General features: G+C 48.7%; 1 protein-coding gene across 4 annotated transcripts in view; it reads left to right on the top strand.

The window, feature by feature from the left end:
* Pask (PAS domain containing serine/threonine kinase) overlaps positions 1–16,278 on the top strand; it is a 38,724-nt gene that overhangs the window by 8,880 nt on the left and 13,566 nt on the right. For all 4 annotated transcript variants that reach the window (XM_042259888.2, XM_016007967.3, XM_076549666.1 and 1 more), the window contains 10 exons: positions 261–496; positions 1,285–1,455; positions 3,652–3,792; positions 4,492–4,626; positions 7,514–7,774; positions 9,412–9,580; positions 10,562–10,715; positions 13,085–14,559; positions 14,652–14,833; positions 15,206–15,373. In XM_042259888.2, the coding sequence (XP_042115822.1) occupies positions 261–496; positions 1,285–1,455; positions 3,652–3,792; positions 4,492–4,626; positions 7,514–7,774; positions 9,412–9,580; positions 10,562–10,715; positions 13,085–14,559; positions 14,652–14,833; positions 15,206–15,373 (3,092 nt within the window). The remainder of the gene's footprint in view (positions 1–260; positions 497–1,284; positions 1,456–3,651; positions 3,793–4,491; positions 4,627–7,513; positions 7,775–9,411; positions 9,581–10,561; positions 10,716–13,084; positions 14,560–14,651; positions 14,834–15,205; positions 15,374–16,278) is intronic.

Here is a 16,278-nt window from a genome sequence, read left to right as displayed (position 1 = left end):
GAGTCGTTGTAAGCAAGAGCTTTGTAGGTGTGAAGGGCAAGGCCTTCGAGTGTGACCTAGACGGAAAGGCTCTTGTGTTGTCTGTACATCTCAGAGAACAGTGGCGCATGTCACTGAGCCCCAGAGGGCTGTTGGAGAGACTCTTTCAGTCACTCCTTGGCACCGTGGGTTAGACGAGTGCTTGAGTCCTGTGCAGGCCACGCACTTGGCCTGTTCCGGTAGCTGTTTGAGATCTAACCCTTTCTGTCCTCTCCTCACAGAGGACAGGTGGAGCTCTTACTGTCTCTCATCACTGGCCGCTCAAAACATTTGCACAAGCAAACTGCACTGCTCTGCTGCGTCTGAGCATGCCGACCCTGCCGCCGGGCCCCTGGGCAGTACTTCCTGCTGCTCCTTGCTACGTGGCCTGGCTTCAGGGTGCTCTGCACCCCTGCTCTCCACTCCTGTGTGCAACCCCAACAAGGCTGTCTTCACCGTGGATGCCAAGACCACAGAGGTATTTGCTGCAGCTTGAAGTCCAGTGTAGATGTGGATTTGGAGTTGTCAAACTTGTTCCCTTCAACTGAGAAATCTGTGTTTTAAATGTAGTTAGAAAAATAGTTAATCGTACGTATAGGATGCAAAAGAATTTTTTCCTTTTTGGACAGGTTCTAGAGAAAGGATGAGGTGCATTCTTTGTTATACTAAGCACATTGACTTAGTTATGTTAATGAAATTTAGAGCCTGAATGAAATGTGTTTGTACCATGTACATTCATCTCTACAGGAGCTGAGACTGTTAGACAGGAGTGGAGTGTGATGCACATTTCCAATCTTTTATAGTAGTCTTTTAAGTTAATTGATCATACAATGTTTGTATGCAAGTGTGTGTGTGAGTGTGTGTGTTGACACATGTGTGCCACAGTGTGAGTGTGGAGGACAGAGGACAACCTGTGGGAGTCGGTTTTTTCCTACCTTGTGGGTCCCAGGGATTGAACTCAAGTTGTTAGGCTTGGCTGTAAGCACCTTTATCTGCTGAGCCACCTCTTCAGCCCTCTTCCTAGCTCCCTGGTCTTGATTGGCATGTGCTTGTTTTGGCTGGTGGGGGGTCCCTGATTGGATATATCGGAGGTAAAGCTGCCTGAGGTGCAGAGTATGAACATCATTTCTGAGCCCCTGATGGGAAGGTGCTAGAGGCGGTGCTGGGAAAGGGCAGGCCTTGGGCCTCGTAGTTGCCTCCTGTGTTGTTTGCTCCTTTTGTTTCTAGGGCCCCAGGAACTGATGGTTATCTGTGTGTCCTCTGCAGATTCTGGTTGCCAATGACAAAGCCTGCAGCCTCCTCGGGTATAGCAGTCATGACCTGATTGGCCAGAAGCTTGCACAGTTCTTTCTCAAGTCCGATTCTGAGGTGGTGGAAGCCCTCAGCGAGGAGCATGTGGAGGCTGATGGCCATGCTGCAGTGGTGTTTGGCACAGTGGTGAGTGGGGGGGGGGGGGTAGGGATGTGGGGGAGGATGCTTTGCCTCTCTTTAAGGCCAGAGTAGCATGTAAAGGGAAGGGCTCCATCCCGGCCTCACTTCTGACTTTGAGCCTTGTTCTGCTATGTGGCTGGCAGCACCTGCAACTTTGGCATCTTCATTGAAACACGGTCCTGGTGCTGTTTCCCTGTTTCAGATGTGAAGAAGGGTGGGCCCTTTAAAACCAGAGTATTCCTAAGATGGATGTAGTGGCTGTGGCGCTTTGTTGTCATGTTTTGGTGAGGGTTGAGGCTTGGACTACATTTTAAAAAACTGCAGGTACCACATGAGAGTTTCAAAAAAGTGATATAATTCCCCTCCCCTTTTTTCATGTATATGTACGTGTGTGTGCGCGCGCGTGCGCACGCATATGAGTACCCAAGGTTGACATCAGAAATCATCCTCTATCAGTCTTCCACCTTATTCATTGAGGCAGGGACTCTCAATCAAACCCAGAGCTCTCCAGTATGGCTAGTCTTGCTAGCTGGCTTGCTCTGGGGATCCAGCTCTGTCTTCTGAGACTGGACTAACAGGTGGGCCTCCACTCCTACCCAACATGTAAGTGGGTTTCAAGGGATCTCAACTCAGGTTCTCATGTTTGTATGGCAATTTAACTGCTGAGCCATCTCCCAAGGCCTCTGAAATGATACGTTTGTATCACTACACCCTATTCTTGCCCTTGAAACCACACATTCCATTTATTTGCCGGATGGTGGTGGGATGGGAGTATTTTCCTGGAGAGTTTTGGTCCTCTCCTAGGCTGCTGGGTATATCTAGGACATTGACAGGTGAGTTGAATTATAGGATGCTAAGGGCTAAATTCTAGGCATGAGAACTTGGACAGGGTCAGTTGCATCAACAAATTAGTGGGTCAAGAAGCTGATTACTACCAAGAAAATAATTATAGCCTTTAGCAGATTAATGCCTCTTTATTTTTTTTCTTTTTGAAAATATTTTATTGTTATTTATGTGCATGTTTATGTGTATGTACACATATGTTTGGGAACTCAAGGAGGCCACAGGAAGGCTTTGTAATAGCTACAGGGGCTGGAGTTATAGGCAATTGTGAGATGCCCAGTGTAGCACTGAGTAGTTATACTCTGGAAGAGTAGCAAGTACTCTTAACCACTGAGACATCTCCCCAGCCCTTAGTGCTCATTTCATTGAGAAATTACAGATCCTACTTTTTCTCCTGCTACCTTACCATGAAGCTGAGAATTGGTCAGTTTTTCAAAAGCAGGGGACCAACTATGTATCTGGCTGAAGGGATTTATTAGATTGGTTTGCATGGTTGGAAGCTGGGATTTATTAGATTGGTTTGCATGGTTGGAAGCTGGATAGTTCTGCAATAACTGTGTGCAGGCTGAAGAGCCAGTGGAATCAGGAACCACTCAATCTAGGAATCTAAAAGCCTCAGAGCCACAGGGACTGATGATGCAGCCTCAGTCTGGAGGGTGAGGCCCCCTGGAAAGTTGCTGATGCAAGTGTGAGTTCAAGGCTGAAGACTGGAGTTGAGTCCATGGGTGATAACCATAGCAAAAAGCACCCACACATGTCAAAAGCTGGGGTGATAATTTATACCTGTAATCCCACTACATAGGAGATCAGGAGTTGAAGGGCAGCTTGGGCAACATGGGGGGCTTGAGATCAGGCTGGCCCACATGAGATCCTGTCTTAAAACAAGTAACAACAAAATCTACTAACACCAACAGCAGAAAGCTAGTTGAGTGTACATGTGAGCTCTCCTTACCTGCTGCTTTTCTTTTCCTTATAGGCTCCTGCCTCCCATTCAAGAGTAGTCTTCCCTTCCTTGGTCCACTGACACACACCAGTACTCTGCAAGTACCATCATAGGTACACCTTGTGTGTGCTTCAGGAGTTTTCTAGGTGTTTCTCAATCAAGGGTGGCAACCAAAAATTAGCCAGCACACTGAGTATGAAAACCCTCTTGATAAAAATTTACTCAGACTGTAGCACTGAGGACTAGAAGCCTCATTTATACTTGGATAGGTTTCTGAAAGTGGTCAGAGCTTGGCTGCACTGAAGCCTTGATGCCCTGGGGAAGGTCTCTCCTGATGAGGCGCACTTTGCTCTGCTAGTTGCGGAATGCACACTGCAGTTGCTGTGCATCCTGGTACAGGAAATGTGTGTCCACAGGTGGACGTCGTCAGCCGGAGTGGGGAGAAGATTCCAGTCTCTGTGTGGATAAAGAGGTTGCAGCAGGAACGGGGCTTGTGCTGTGTAGTGGTTCTGGAGCCTGTGGAGAGGGTCTCAGCCTGGGTTGCCTTCCAGAGTGATGTAAGTGTACTTCCAAATCTCAGCGATCTCCTGCTGACACAATGCTCTCTTCCCTTTTCATAACTTAGGGAAGGAAGTGCCAGGCCTAACTGGGTTTGCCTTAGTTATGGCCCTTACTAACTAACTGCATGCTTGGGCAAGAAGTCCAGTCATTGGTGCCTGAGGTTTTCTTATCCATAAAATGGGAACAGTAGAATCATAACTACTCAAGATTGTTCTTATGCTAAAGATGTCACCCTTTAAAATAGTACTTAAACATGAACTGAGATGTAGTTCCTGAAGAGTCTGGTGTGGACCAGGGCTTTTTGCCTTTTTTTTGAGGGAGGAGGGGGTAGTTTCGAGACAGGTTTTCTCGGTGTAGCTTTGGCTGTCCTGGAACTCACTCTGTAGACCAGGCTGGCCTCGAACTCACAGAGATCCACCTGCCTCTGCCTCCTGAGTGCTGGAATTAAAGGCATGTGCCACCACCACCCGGCTGGACCAGGGCTTTTGGAGAGTGTTCAAGAAAGTCATTTGGGAATAATGAGGAAATGGTATTGTTCTTGTGAAAGCCCATGGCATGTCTCTTGTGCTTTGGATACAGAAGTTGTGACATTGTTTTTGCATTTGGTTTATAAACACTAGAGCATAAACTTCAGTGACATTTAAAGATAAGTGTGAGAAGCTTCTGTCAGGAGCATTGCTTTTTTGTCCCCCCAGGGAACTATCACATCATGTGACAGTCTCTTTGCTCATCTCCATGGGTTCACATCTGCAAAGGATGTAGTTGGGCAGTGTGTCACAGACTTGATTCCATCTATGCAGCTCCCTCCTCCTGGCCAACACGTCCCAAAGGTAGGTGCCTGAACCATCTGCGCTGGGTGCTGCTGGGTCTTGAGTTCTTAGACTAGACCCTGTAACTTGACTGCAGGATCGTTCTTGGCTGGGGCAAGGCTCCAGCTCTTTGAGGCTCCACCAAGACCTAGAGTCATGTGGTCTCCTGGTGACCAGCCTTGTCCCCTAAGCCCTCACCTTCCTGAGGGTCCAGGAGAACAGGCTGATCTATAGGGTACCCTGGTTAGAGTCTTCAAACAGAACAGATAGGATTTTATATAGAGATGCATGATTATTTCGGGGAGTTGATGCTGTGATTATGAGCCCCCCTGCAAGCTGGAGACCCTAGGGTGTGCCCTGGGTGTGGCTCATCTAAAACTGAAGGTCTGAGAACCCTGAGGGCCTATGGAGGAAGGGCCAGAGCTCAAAAGCAGAGAGCCTGGAGTTTTGCATCCCAGCTGCAGAAGAGAGATTCTGATTGGTCCTTCCCTCATTTTTCTCTTCAGACCTGTGTAGCCTTGGCTGTCCTGGAACTTACCTTGTAGACCAGGCTGGCCTCGAACTCACAGAGATCCTCCTGCCTCTGCCTCCTGAGTGCTGGGATTAAAGGCGTGCGCCACCACGCTTGGCAGTTTTGCTAACTTTGTAAGAAAAGGTTTTTTCCCCTTCTTTCCTTCCTTCCTTCCTTCCTTCCTTCCTTCCTTCCTTCCTTCCTTCCTTCCTTCCTTCCCTCCCTCCCTCCCTCCCTCCCTCCCTCCCTCCCTCCCTCCCTCCCTTCTCCTCTTCTTTTTTTTTTTTTTTTTTTTTTTTTTTGATTTTTCGAGACAGGGTTTCTCTGTGTAGCTTTGCGCCTTTCCTGGGACTCACTTGGTAGCCCAGGCTGGCCTCGAACTCACAGAGATCCGCCTGCCTCTGCCTCCCGAGTGCTGGGATTAAAGGCGTGCGCCACCACCGCCCGGCCTCCTCTTCTTTTTTATTTCAAAGGAAAGACCATTCAGAATATTCCCCAGGTATGGTTTTCTATACTTAGTCCCCTATGCTGACTTTTATATGTGTGAAATTTTCTAGTTCATGAGATGCAGGTTTGCATGGGATGTTGTTACTGAAGAGTCTGGTATGGGCCAGGGCTTTTTGCTTTTTGTTTTGTTTTGTTTTTTGAGACTAGGTTTCTCTGTGTAGCCTTGGCTATCCTGGAACTCAGTCTGTAGACCAGGTTGGCCTTGAACTCATAGAGTTGTCTTGCCCTCTGCATTTTCTGTTCTACTCTGAAGAAGTAGCCAACAGATTGGCAGGGCATTGGCTGGTGGCAGTACTGTAAGGTAGAGTCCTGTACAACAAAACTGCTCCTGACCAGCTCACAGGCAGTCTTCTAACTTCCTGAGTCAGGTGTCCTGGAGATGGCAGGAGAAGACACATGTAAGAATCTTCTTAGCCCAAAACCAGTCACCATCTCCTCTCGTAGCAGATGGAATCTATACAAGGGGAAGTCTATGTCCCTTCGCATTGTTGGATTCATGAGTCTTGGGGTCAAGTGAGATTGGCAGAGGTGGGTCCTGGTCAGCTCCTCCCTCTGAGGTAGATGGGTTTTGAATTCTTATTTAGACCATTGTTCAGGGCTCATAGACTGGGTCCTCGCTATGCTCAGGACAGGGAAGATGAGCCACCCGACCTCCAGCATAGTCCCTAACTTTTCGTGTCTTCCAGGGTAGGCCCTGAAACAGTGGAAAAGAAAGCCAAGGTCTAGGTTCTCACCTGAAACCTGATTCATCCTGGTTAGAAACACTGCACTAGTCAAGTCTGTTTTTTAGTTTAGTTTATTTGAGACAAGGTTTCTTTGTGTAGTCCTCACTGTCCTGGAACTCTCTATGTAGACCAGACTGGTCTCAAACTCACAGGGATCCATCTGTCTGCCATCCAAGTGTTAGGATAACAGTGTACATCACCATGCCTGGCTATATTCAAAATCTTCATTGGAAAATCACATGGCTTCCACATAATTGAAGTAGATAGTACATAATGTGAGGATTTGGTTGTATGTTGGGGGAGGAGCTGAGAAGGTAAATGGTTCCCTCAGTGGACAGTTACAGTAGGAAAGCAATGCCTCTAGGATGGAGGGACAGAGGACTGGGTGTGCAACCGTGACTGCTGTCTTAGTTGCTTCTCTTGTTACTATGAAAAAGGAATACTCTGACAAAAGCAACTTGAGAAAGAGGGTTTATTTTAGCTTACAGTTGAAGGGTACCGTCTAAGGCAGCAGGAGTACGAGGCGGCCGGTCACATTGCTTCCACAGTCAGGAAGCCCAGAGTGATGACCGCGTGCTGCTGCTCAGCCCCCTCTCTCCACTTGCACAGGACAGGATCGCAGCCAAGGGAATGGCGCCGCCCACAGTGGGCGGGTCTTCCCACCTTAATCAACGCAATGAAGATAACTCCCCTACACATACCCAGAGGCCTGTCTTGAAGGTGACCCTCATTATCACAGCTACTCTCGTAGATGGACTATACATTCGCTGAGACTAAGAGGTGCTGGAGAAACGTGACAGCTCTTTCCCTTCCAGACTTGGAGCTGAGGAGAAGGATGCAGCCCCTCTATACCAGCAGGCTGTAGTTTGGCACAAATGCCTGCTCGGGATGAGGCTAGGTCCAGTCCCCTCATTGGCTTGCACCTTAGTCGTCTCATTATGCATTTCTTCTGGACCCTGAGTCCTCCAAGCCTGCCGCTGCTGTTCCCAAGGTTTTGGGTTCTTTGGACAGGGTGGGGCTAGGGAACAGTCAAGGGGAGCAGCATGGGTGAGGGATGTTCCTAGCACCGACACGTGAGTGCAGTTTGGATCTGAAACATGACAGCTCAGGATTCTGTTTACATGGTACTTCTGTAGTACTGAAATGCAGCTGCCCTGTCTTTCAGAGTCTCAAGATTCAAAGGTCCGTTGGGAGAGCCAGAGATGGTACCACCTTCCCTCTGAGTCTGAAGCTCAAATCCAAGCCCAGTGGAAAGACTGTAGCTGACAGTGAGGCTGCTTCTGAACCAGGTTACCAGGCATCTGTGTGGGTGTTCTGCACCATCAGTGGCCTCATCACCCTCCTGCCTGATGGCACAATTTATGGTGTCAACCACAGCTTTGCACTAAGGTTGTTTGGTTATGGGAAGACTGAGCTCCTGGGTAAGGTAGGCTTGCCTAGTTTCCCAGATCCGCAGTACTCTGAGGAAACTGTTCTACATGTTCATGGGACCTGTACCTGATGGGCTGTAGAACTTACAGTCTATACTCATCCTGTTTACAACCAACCAGCTCATATTCCTGGGTCCCACATCAGTGGCCACTCTTGAATTGTGTCCTGGATCATTCCAGAGATGGATGTGGGACCTCTGCTTGGGATCTCTGTTCCCACCCAGCTGGCTCTGGTCTGGCCCTTTGAACCAGGTTTTGATCACACTGTGGATACTACTAGTTCACACATTCCGAGTGAGCATAGTTGGTGGTGGGCAATGGAGGAGAAAGGATTCTGTAACCGCCTTTCCTGAGCTTGGGCTTGGGCTTGGGTAGATGTCTTACTCACCAGGAGACAGGCCATTCACCTTAACTTCCCTTTTATTTTCACCCAGACCTGTAGGGTGCAGTCTCATCATGGCTCTGTACAAGCCTCCATAGACAGTGTAACACTCTGAGTCATGAATCAGCCTGTTAGGCCAGGCTTAGTAGGGAAAGTTCATTTTGTTCCAGCTGGGACAACCCACCAGCTGAGTGTGGAGTCCTGAGGCCCTGAGAGCTCAGATTCTTGGCTTGGATGCTGTTTGGAACATTCATGGGAGCATCCTGCCTCTTAAGTCTCATCTCAGTCCCAGAAGCCATGCCTCACAGCCCCCACAACTTCTTCTTAGTTAGGAGATGGATCCCAGTGGTGTTCTGAGCCCACTGGGAGAGCGCATGCCTCCCATATGCTAGAGGGGATCATGGAGCAGCCTTGGGAAGCCACCCACTCCTGCCACTTTTGGCATCTGCCTGCCCCTCCCCTCCTGTGGATACCTGTTGAAGCCCACCAGGCTCACTGGTTCCTGGGTGCAGGTGCTTACGGCCTTTACTCAGCACCTTGACCACCTGGGGACTGCCTCCAGGGCAGGGGCTTCTGTCTCTTTTGTCATTTCTACTGGCTGATACTAGAATGTGTGTGACAGGTGGCTAGAGTATTCTATGAGGCTCTAAAAAGACATTATTCTGCTGTTCAATAAAGCCTTAAGGAGTAACTAACCTAAAGTTTAGTTGAGCTTTCTTGATAAAAAAGCAGTTAGCATACTCCCTGGATGACGGCTTTCTGGATGAGTATTACAGGCATGGAGTCTTGTAGGTATAGATGCTTGGCCCTCACCGGCAGCTGTCCAGGACGGAGGCTGCATACAGTTCAAAAGCAGCATCTGAGTGAGCAGATCTTACTGTGATAATTTGGGCCCTGATGGGTGCACATCAGTGTTCTTGGACCAAGAGCTCTACGATGTTAGCCTGGCAAATACAGGGTCTCTACTCTACCTAGAGCAGAGAATGTGAAGCCACAGGCCAGATGTCTGCTTGGAGACATGTAGGTATTGGTTGTCTTTCTGTGTTGTTTGCCTTTTTTATTAAAAAAAATTGAAAAAAATTGTGCATTATGTGTCTGTAAATTAGCCAAACTCGTGTGACCCAAGATCTTTCCCACTCTGAGGGCTGAACTGTTCATATTGCTGATATTTTCATTTTTTCCAGGAGGATGAGTTCAGTGGGTCAGAATGAATCCTCCTAGATTCTGAAATGTCCCTGCTTTGCTCCCTAGAACATCACTTTCCTGATTCCTGGTTTCTACCACTACATGGACCCTGCATACGACAGTTCTGTACAGCTGCCAGATCTTGTCGACTGCCTGGACCTTGGCAGTAAGAGTGAGCCCGGGGAGATGAGCGCCAATGCCCAGCAGGACTGGGAACTGGCCAGTGGGGCCCAGGGTAAGGCACAGCCTCCTCCACTGCAGTGCTTCTGTGGCTGCCTGGCCCTTATGGGCTGTGGCTTCTGTGACAGAGATGAACAGAGCAGAAGCCATTGGTGAGCTCTCCAGAAGCTCAAAGGTGGGAGAGTAGTGGGAGGCTTGTTCTAGTTTGAGACTCTGTCTTGTACAGGCCTCCTGTTCCTCTTTCCCTGGAGATGGGACAGCTGTAGGTAGTTTTTTACAACCGTGTCAGCATCTAGAAGGCAATTAGGAAGTCCTCCAAGACTGAACCATTTGTGCCTGTGTCTGAGACAGAAATAACCGGCCCAAGTCTTGTCCATCTAAAGAGAATTTATAACCAAGCCAGGTGTCGTGGCCATACTTGTAATCCTAAGTTGTAGGGTTGCAGTTATTTGAGGCCAGCCTGGAATACATAGAAAGACCCTATCTGGGAACAAAAGCTGCCTCCCAGGAACCCCTGCCTGCCAAATAATAACAGTAATATGTTTATGTAGTTTCGTGTAGCATAAGGTTGAGTTGTTATAGCGTATCATATTTATTTATGAATTATGTTACATACCTGTTGACCTCAGTATGTTTATCCCAGTAGTTTAAGGTCTTCAGTGACTGGTTTGTAGAGACAGTGTAAGCAGTCAGCTTGCTGTCCCAAAAGATCCCCTTTGTCTCAGGATGCTGGGAGGGTGTGGGACTTGCCGATACCCTGCAAAGCCAGTGTCTGATCACTTGGGAGTTGGTGGCAGTGCTGAGGCCTGTGAATCCAGGAGTTGTGGGGTGGGAAGACTTCTGATCTAGGGAGGAGAGAAGCGATGGAACAGGAACAAATATGAGGGATCAGTGCTAACAGAACTTGAAGCTCTTGGTGTGCTTCTGACGTACGTACTTAGTGTGGGCTGTCTGAGTAGTTGAGGTTTTGATACAGGTACAGGTGTGCTTTAACACAGAGTGCCTGGGAATAGAAAACTCTTGATTTTGCTGTTAGATCCAAGGGTAGATGTGGTGTTAGCCCGTGACCCCGTCCTGTCACAAGAGGAAACCCTGAAGGTGGTAGGAGGACAAGTCTCCCTTAGGACTCAGACACCGTTGGAAACTGGATGCCAGATACTTCCTTCTTTCTCGTCTCAGTCTTCCCTGGGGTAAGTGCTTTGGTGGGAGGTGGCAGGGTTACTAAACACCAGGTTAGGTAATATCCAGCTAGTGGGTAATAATGACAGTGATGACTGATGTGTACTGGTCACCCGCTCTGTCTATACACACTGGTGCTTTCTCCTGTTACTTGACTGAGTCCTTTCAACCCTTGTAAGAGAGCACCCATGATGTTATTCTCATCTTATGGACAAGGAAGTAGGCTGTCGAGAGGTCAAGAAAATGATAGAAGATACAACTTTAGAGTTTTGAAAATCATTTGAAACCATTCTCTTTATATAGTTTGAAACAAAGTTATTCATTTTGAGTAAAGGGAGTTTATATTGGAAAACTTTGAAAGGTAGGAATAAAAATTCATTTGTCTGTCACCATAGCATTTTAATGTGTCTAATGGTGAGTTTGTTTTGCTGCAATCTGACACAGAACACACCATGGTACTTGGTTGCAAAGATGGAATTACTCTGGGTAGAATCAGAGACTCACTCATTATTCATGGACTTCTTTAGATACTGATATTCTAAGAGCTTGAGTAGCATCCATCACATGTAAAGTATAGTTAGTTTCTACAGAGATTCATTCATTCATCTGTTTGTTTACTCACTTCCTTACTCCACAAACTTGTAGAAGACTTAAGGTCTCATCCCCCAAAGTTACAATGTACTCAGGAGGGTGAGCTTACATGGTAAGAAGTATGAAAAGTCAGGACTTGTTAGGAAGGGAGTGAGTGAAGTGTGTTCTGAGGAAAAGATGCTGAAGCTTGAGTAAGTTGTTCATGGTAAGCCAGGGGCTCAAACAAAACAAAACAAACCACCAAAAACTCCAGGTGAAGTCCTTGGTCAGTAAGTGGGTTCCTGGCTCACCAGAAGCCAGCCCTGCTCCCTGGCAGGAGGACCTGAGGTTCCTGGGGCAGCCTGGATTCAAGTCCCAGTTGCCTTATGTGAACTTCTCCTGCTGGGACTAGAGGAGGGGCTTCCTAGATCCGAAGGGTCACTTGAAAACCTTTCTGTGCACCTCTCCATAGTGGCCAGAATTTAGTGGCAGGTGATACTTGGCTGCCAGGGCAGCTGGCAGGTTGCTGTCATGCTAAAAATCAGGGATTCTAAATCTCCAACACAGAACCCCCCCACCCCCAAACTTGATGCTAATACAGTGTTAATGGTCAAACCGTTGCTGAGCTAGCGAGAAGCCCTTGGTGGCCTTCCCTTGGCCCCTGCAATGCAGGGGTTTACCGGCCATACTGTAGGGACAAGATCATGTCCCCAGTCTACTAGTTGTCCTAGCAAGTATGACCTGTGACCTTTCTAAAATCTCAGAGCCTGTCTGTCAGGGTTTGGGGTGGAAAGGGGAGCAGGTGTGACAGTAGACAGGAAAACAAATCCTGGGAACCACCAGCATTTGGAGATTCTAAGAGGGTGAAGACCATGTCCAGGCCTCTTGGCAAGGTCTTAATGAGGCACTTCTGGTGTGCATTCCCATGCCTTCATCCTCAGAATGACCCTGTAATCTGTTCCTGGAGAGTGCTGTATGTGCCCTGTGACTTGGGAGAAATGGACAGAGAGGGAGGGAGTAGTGGGTAGATGGAATACTTTCTTGCTGGGTCTCTCTGCAGACCTTCATCTCATTCCTGCTTCTCCAGGAAGACTTTGCTTTTAGGACTCCACCCACAACTTCCACTGTGGCACTATCCTCCAAGGGACTTTCCTCCCTGTCTTTATGGACTTCTGCCTTACTAGTTGTGGGGACCCCCATCCAAGACCACATAGCATATATACCCTGATGACCAGGTGTTTGACCTTACTCCTGGCTGGTGTGAGCAGCCACTAGTATAGTAAGCTGTGGGTAAAGGATGGGCCGGTGATGGTCGGTCATCCTGCCCGGACTGCATAGAGCCTCCTCGCTGCGTGTGCAGCTTCTTCACACTGAATGTGCTCGTCCTTGCCCTGCTGTGTCAGAGGGCCTTCACCTTCTCCTCCCATCCTCCTCCTCCCATCCTACCTGCTCCTCCCCCTGGTCTCCTTGCTCCTCACCTCAGCTCCTTGTATGCCAGCCTTTTCTGATCTACCTCCCCAGTCTCTGTGTATCTAGGTGTTGAGAATCAGCCATAGCCGGCTGTCATAGAGTTTATTAAACACTCTGAAATCCATTTCAGTAGTTTTCTTTGATTCATCCTTGGTAAATGTAGATTTATATGAAGAATGTTTAAGAGTAGATATTTTATTTTTTAGCTTAGTTACAAAATTGACAGACTTTCTGTTATAACTTTATCATGCTGAATGCATTGCACTTGTCTCTCATAGAGGGAGAGTCAGTGTGATCTCTCATTGCCAGTAGTGACTGTCATCCAAATTCCTGTCTCCAGGGTGGACAGCAACCCAGTTTATGGTGAGCATTCATTGCCCACAGACCATCAAAGCATTCCAAAGAGAAACCTGCTAGCTCATGGTGGACAGTTACTGTCTCAGAACCAGCCAGACACTCCAGAAGTATCCCCTCCAGTCCTTAATGAACATTTATTGTCTGAGATTCAGAAAAATATCTCAGAAGAAAGCCCACTAACCCACAGGAAATGGTTATTGCCCAAGGCCCAGCAAGACACCACGAAAGGAAGCCTGCCAATCCACGATGAGCAGTTATTACCTGCAGGCCAGCATGTCAATGTCTTGGGGAAGGAGAATCCTTCATCAGCAGAGAGCTACAGGAAGGGTCTGTTAGAAGAAAGCAGGTCCAAACCAAAGGATGCAAAACTGTTTGCTTCACGGGAAGATTCTGAGCCTCTGGTCCCAGCTAAGGACAGGAGCAGCAGCGTGGACGTGTGTAGTCTGCATCAGGAAGCTCAGCTGGAACTGATGGGCGTCAGCAGCCCCAGCAGTCCTAAACCCTGGGCCGATGCCACCATGCCTGAGCCCCATGCCACAGGGCAGCTAGCAGGAGGGGGCTTCCTGACACACTGCCCACAGTACAGGAGTGAGTGGCTCTTACAGCAGCGAGGCCAGGACTTGGCTCCCAGCCCCTCTGGAATGGCATGTGTCTTGCTTGGGACACCCACTCTGGATGAACCATGGTCAGGAGTGAGAAATGACCGAGAAGAGCTGCAGACTTGCTTGATCAAGGAGCAGTTGTCCAAGTCGAGCTTTGGGGGAACTCTGGGCATCTCCTGTGTGGAGCTTGTCCCAGCAGAACATCCTCCTTTCACTGCCCCTGTGTCCTTCTGCGATCTGGGAGGCCGAGACCTGCATGCTAGCCACTTAGGCAGCTCCTCAGCCTGCTATGCTTTGGCCACCGACCTCCCTGGTGTCCTGGAGGCAGTGGAAACCCAGGAGACTGATGTGAATTCTTACTCCTGGAACCTCAGGGAGCTCTTTCTCAATGACCAGACAGACAGAACTCCATCACATTGTTCCTGTACCACATCTGAACTCAGCGAGACACCTTCTCCTTCAGTGGTGGGCTCAGATTTAGATGTGGGTGTTCTGCACAGGCAGAGGTCAGATATTCTAGGTGACCGAGAGATGTTGCTCCTGACTGGCACCTATTTTGACCTTGGCGAAGGCAGACAGTTACAGGAGATGGGCGCAGGACATGATCGAGCAGAACTGTATGACATTTCTTTGGTATCCTCTGAACACTGTGAAACTAGTGACGTAGAAAGCCCAGGCTGTGGCCCTCCCATACCAGATCCTGGTTCTGATGGTATGTGCCTATCCACAGAGAAGCCCAGGCTGAGTGCCCAGGTCACTTCCACTCCTGTGGCACCTGGGGTCTCCAGCCTGCAGCCGGAGATCCAGGAGGGCATCTACTCTGGAAGCTGCTACCACCGCGATGGCTTACGACTGAGTATGTTCTGGGGAAGAGGCTTTTTAAATCATAGCAATGTTAAATGAGGTCATTGGAGGGATTCTATACTTCCTCACCTCCCTGCCCTTCAGGTGTACAGTTTGAAGTGAAGCGCGTGGAGCTCCAGGGCTCTGCAACCCTGTTCTGCTGCTGGCTGGTGAAGGACCTCTTACACAGCCACCGGGACTCAGCCACCCGAACCCGCCTGCTCCTTGCCAGCCTGCCTAGCTCCACCCACTCCATGCCTGACCTCTCTGGATCCAGCTTTGGAGAGGTGGGTATCTGTGGTCAGCTCACTCCTCTGTTCACTTTCTACTGTGCTGCAGGCTCTCCAGGTGGCATCGCTGCCCTTTTGGCTGGAATGGGTGGAGGGTCTGTTGCTTTTTAACATTGTCTTCTAGTACCTGTGTAAGTATAAAGCAGATGTAGGACTTTAAATGAATATATACCTTGTGCAGTGGGTGTGGATGCATTTAGACATAAACCACTTTGGGTTGGTGGGTGGACACTGCCAGAGGGCTCCGTGGAAGATTTTCAGACCAGGCCCCTGTGAGCACAGGAAATAAGAACAGCATGATGAATGCAGGAGCTGTGCTGATGGAGATGAGGTGCTCGTGATCTCCCAGACCTTTCTTTGTCTCCACAGGTGCTTAGAGCCAAACCTTGGTTTGAGGAATCCCCAATACCCGCAGAGCTGGAGGGGCTGGCGGCCTGTGAGGGCGAGTACTCCCATAAGTACAGCACCATCAGCCCACTGGGAAGTGGGGCCTTTGGCTTTGTGTGGACTGCAGTGGAGAAGGAGCACAACAAAGAGGTGCCTGGTTCATGTGGGGATGGCCCTACTGGAGGTCCCATCGATAAGGCGGAGACTGTAATGGAGGAAGAGGGAACAGGGTGCGCGTGCTTTCCAGATCTAGGAGGAAGCTTCTGCAGTCCACTCTCTTAACTCCAGCAGAAATAGCCCTGTTGAGTTTCACATTCAGATCTTGCTTTCTTGCAGGCTCTTGGGCCCTGGCCAGCCTTGTTCTGTGTTTACATCTCTCCTCTTTGAAGACGGGGATTAGACTATTCTGCTACTCTCCACATGGCTGATAAGTCATGGACATGCAAACTTGCTTTTAAAACTAAACTTAATACTTCCTCTGCTCAAGTGAAAAAATAGATCTCCACCAAACAAAGAAGCAAGATAGCTAACAAACACACTCAGGGTCTGCTCAAGATTTCTTATGATAGCTCTCAGCTGGGTTTGTATTTCATGCCTCTTGGGTGCCAGGCATTTTTTAGGTACACTGATTCATCCAGCTGGCCTCCCACCCAGTCATTAGGGCCATTCCTATGCGTTCCTCTTCTGTCCGAGCTCTAGAACTCACTGTCCTTTGATCCCAAATCCCACTCAGAAGCAGCACCCACTTGTTGGTATGAACACTGTCAGGCTCCCCAGGCATATACCACTAGCCAGATCCTGGACGGCCCTGGAGTATTGCCGCAGAGTCCTTTATTATTACTTGTTGCTGGAATGTGCCAAAGATCTGTGTCTGAGGTGGCTGTTTGATATTCTTTCTGGTTCTAGGAATTTTTAGAGGATGTTTTAGAGGATGCCATAGCATGGCAGTTTTGTCTTGTCCTTCTTTGGTTTGCTTTTCATCCTTCTTCCTTCCTGTCATTGACTAGGTCCTCAGAACAGTGTTACTTGACAGTTGTGCCACTGGGTCCCTTAGC

This window comes from Peromyscus maniculatus, chromosome 13 (assembly GCF_049852395.1).
Source record: "Peromyscus maniculatus bairdii isolate BWxNUB_F1_BW_parent chromosome 13, HU_Pman_BW_mat_3.1, whole genome shotgun sequence".
Classification (NCBI taxonomy): Eukaryota; Metazoa; Chordata; class Mammalia; order Rodentia; family Cricetidae; genus Peromyscus; species Peromyscus maniculatus.
The sequence above is the reverse complement of the archived record's forward strand: the minus strand, read 5'-3'. Positions and strand labels throughout refer to the sequence as shown.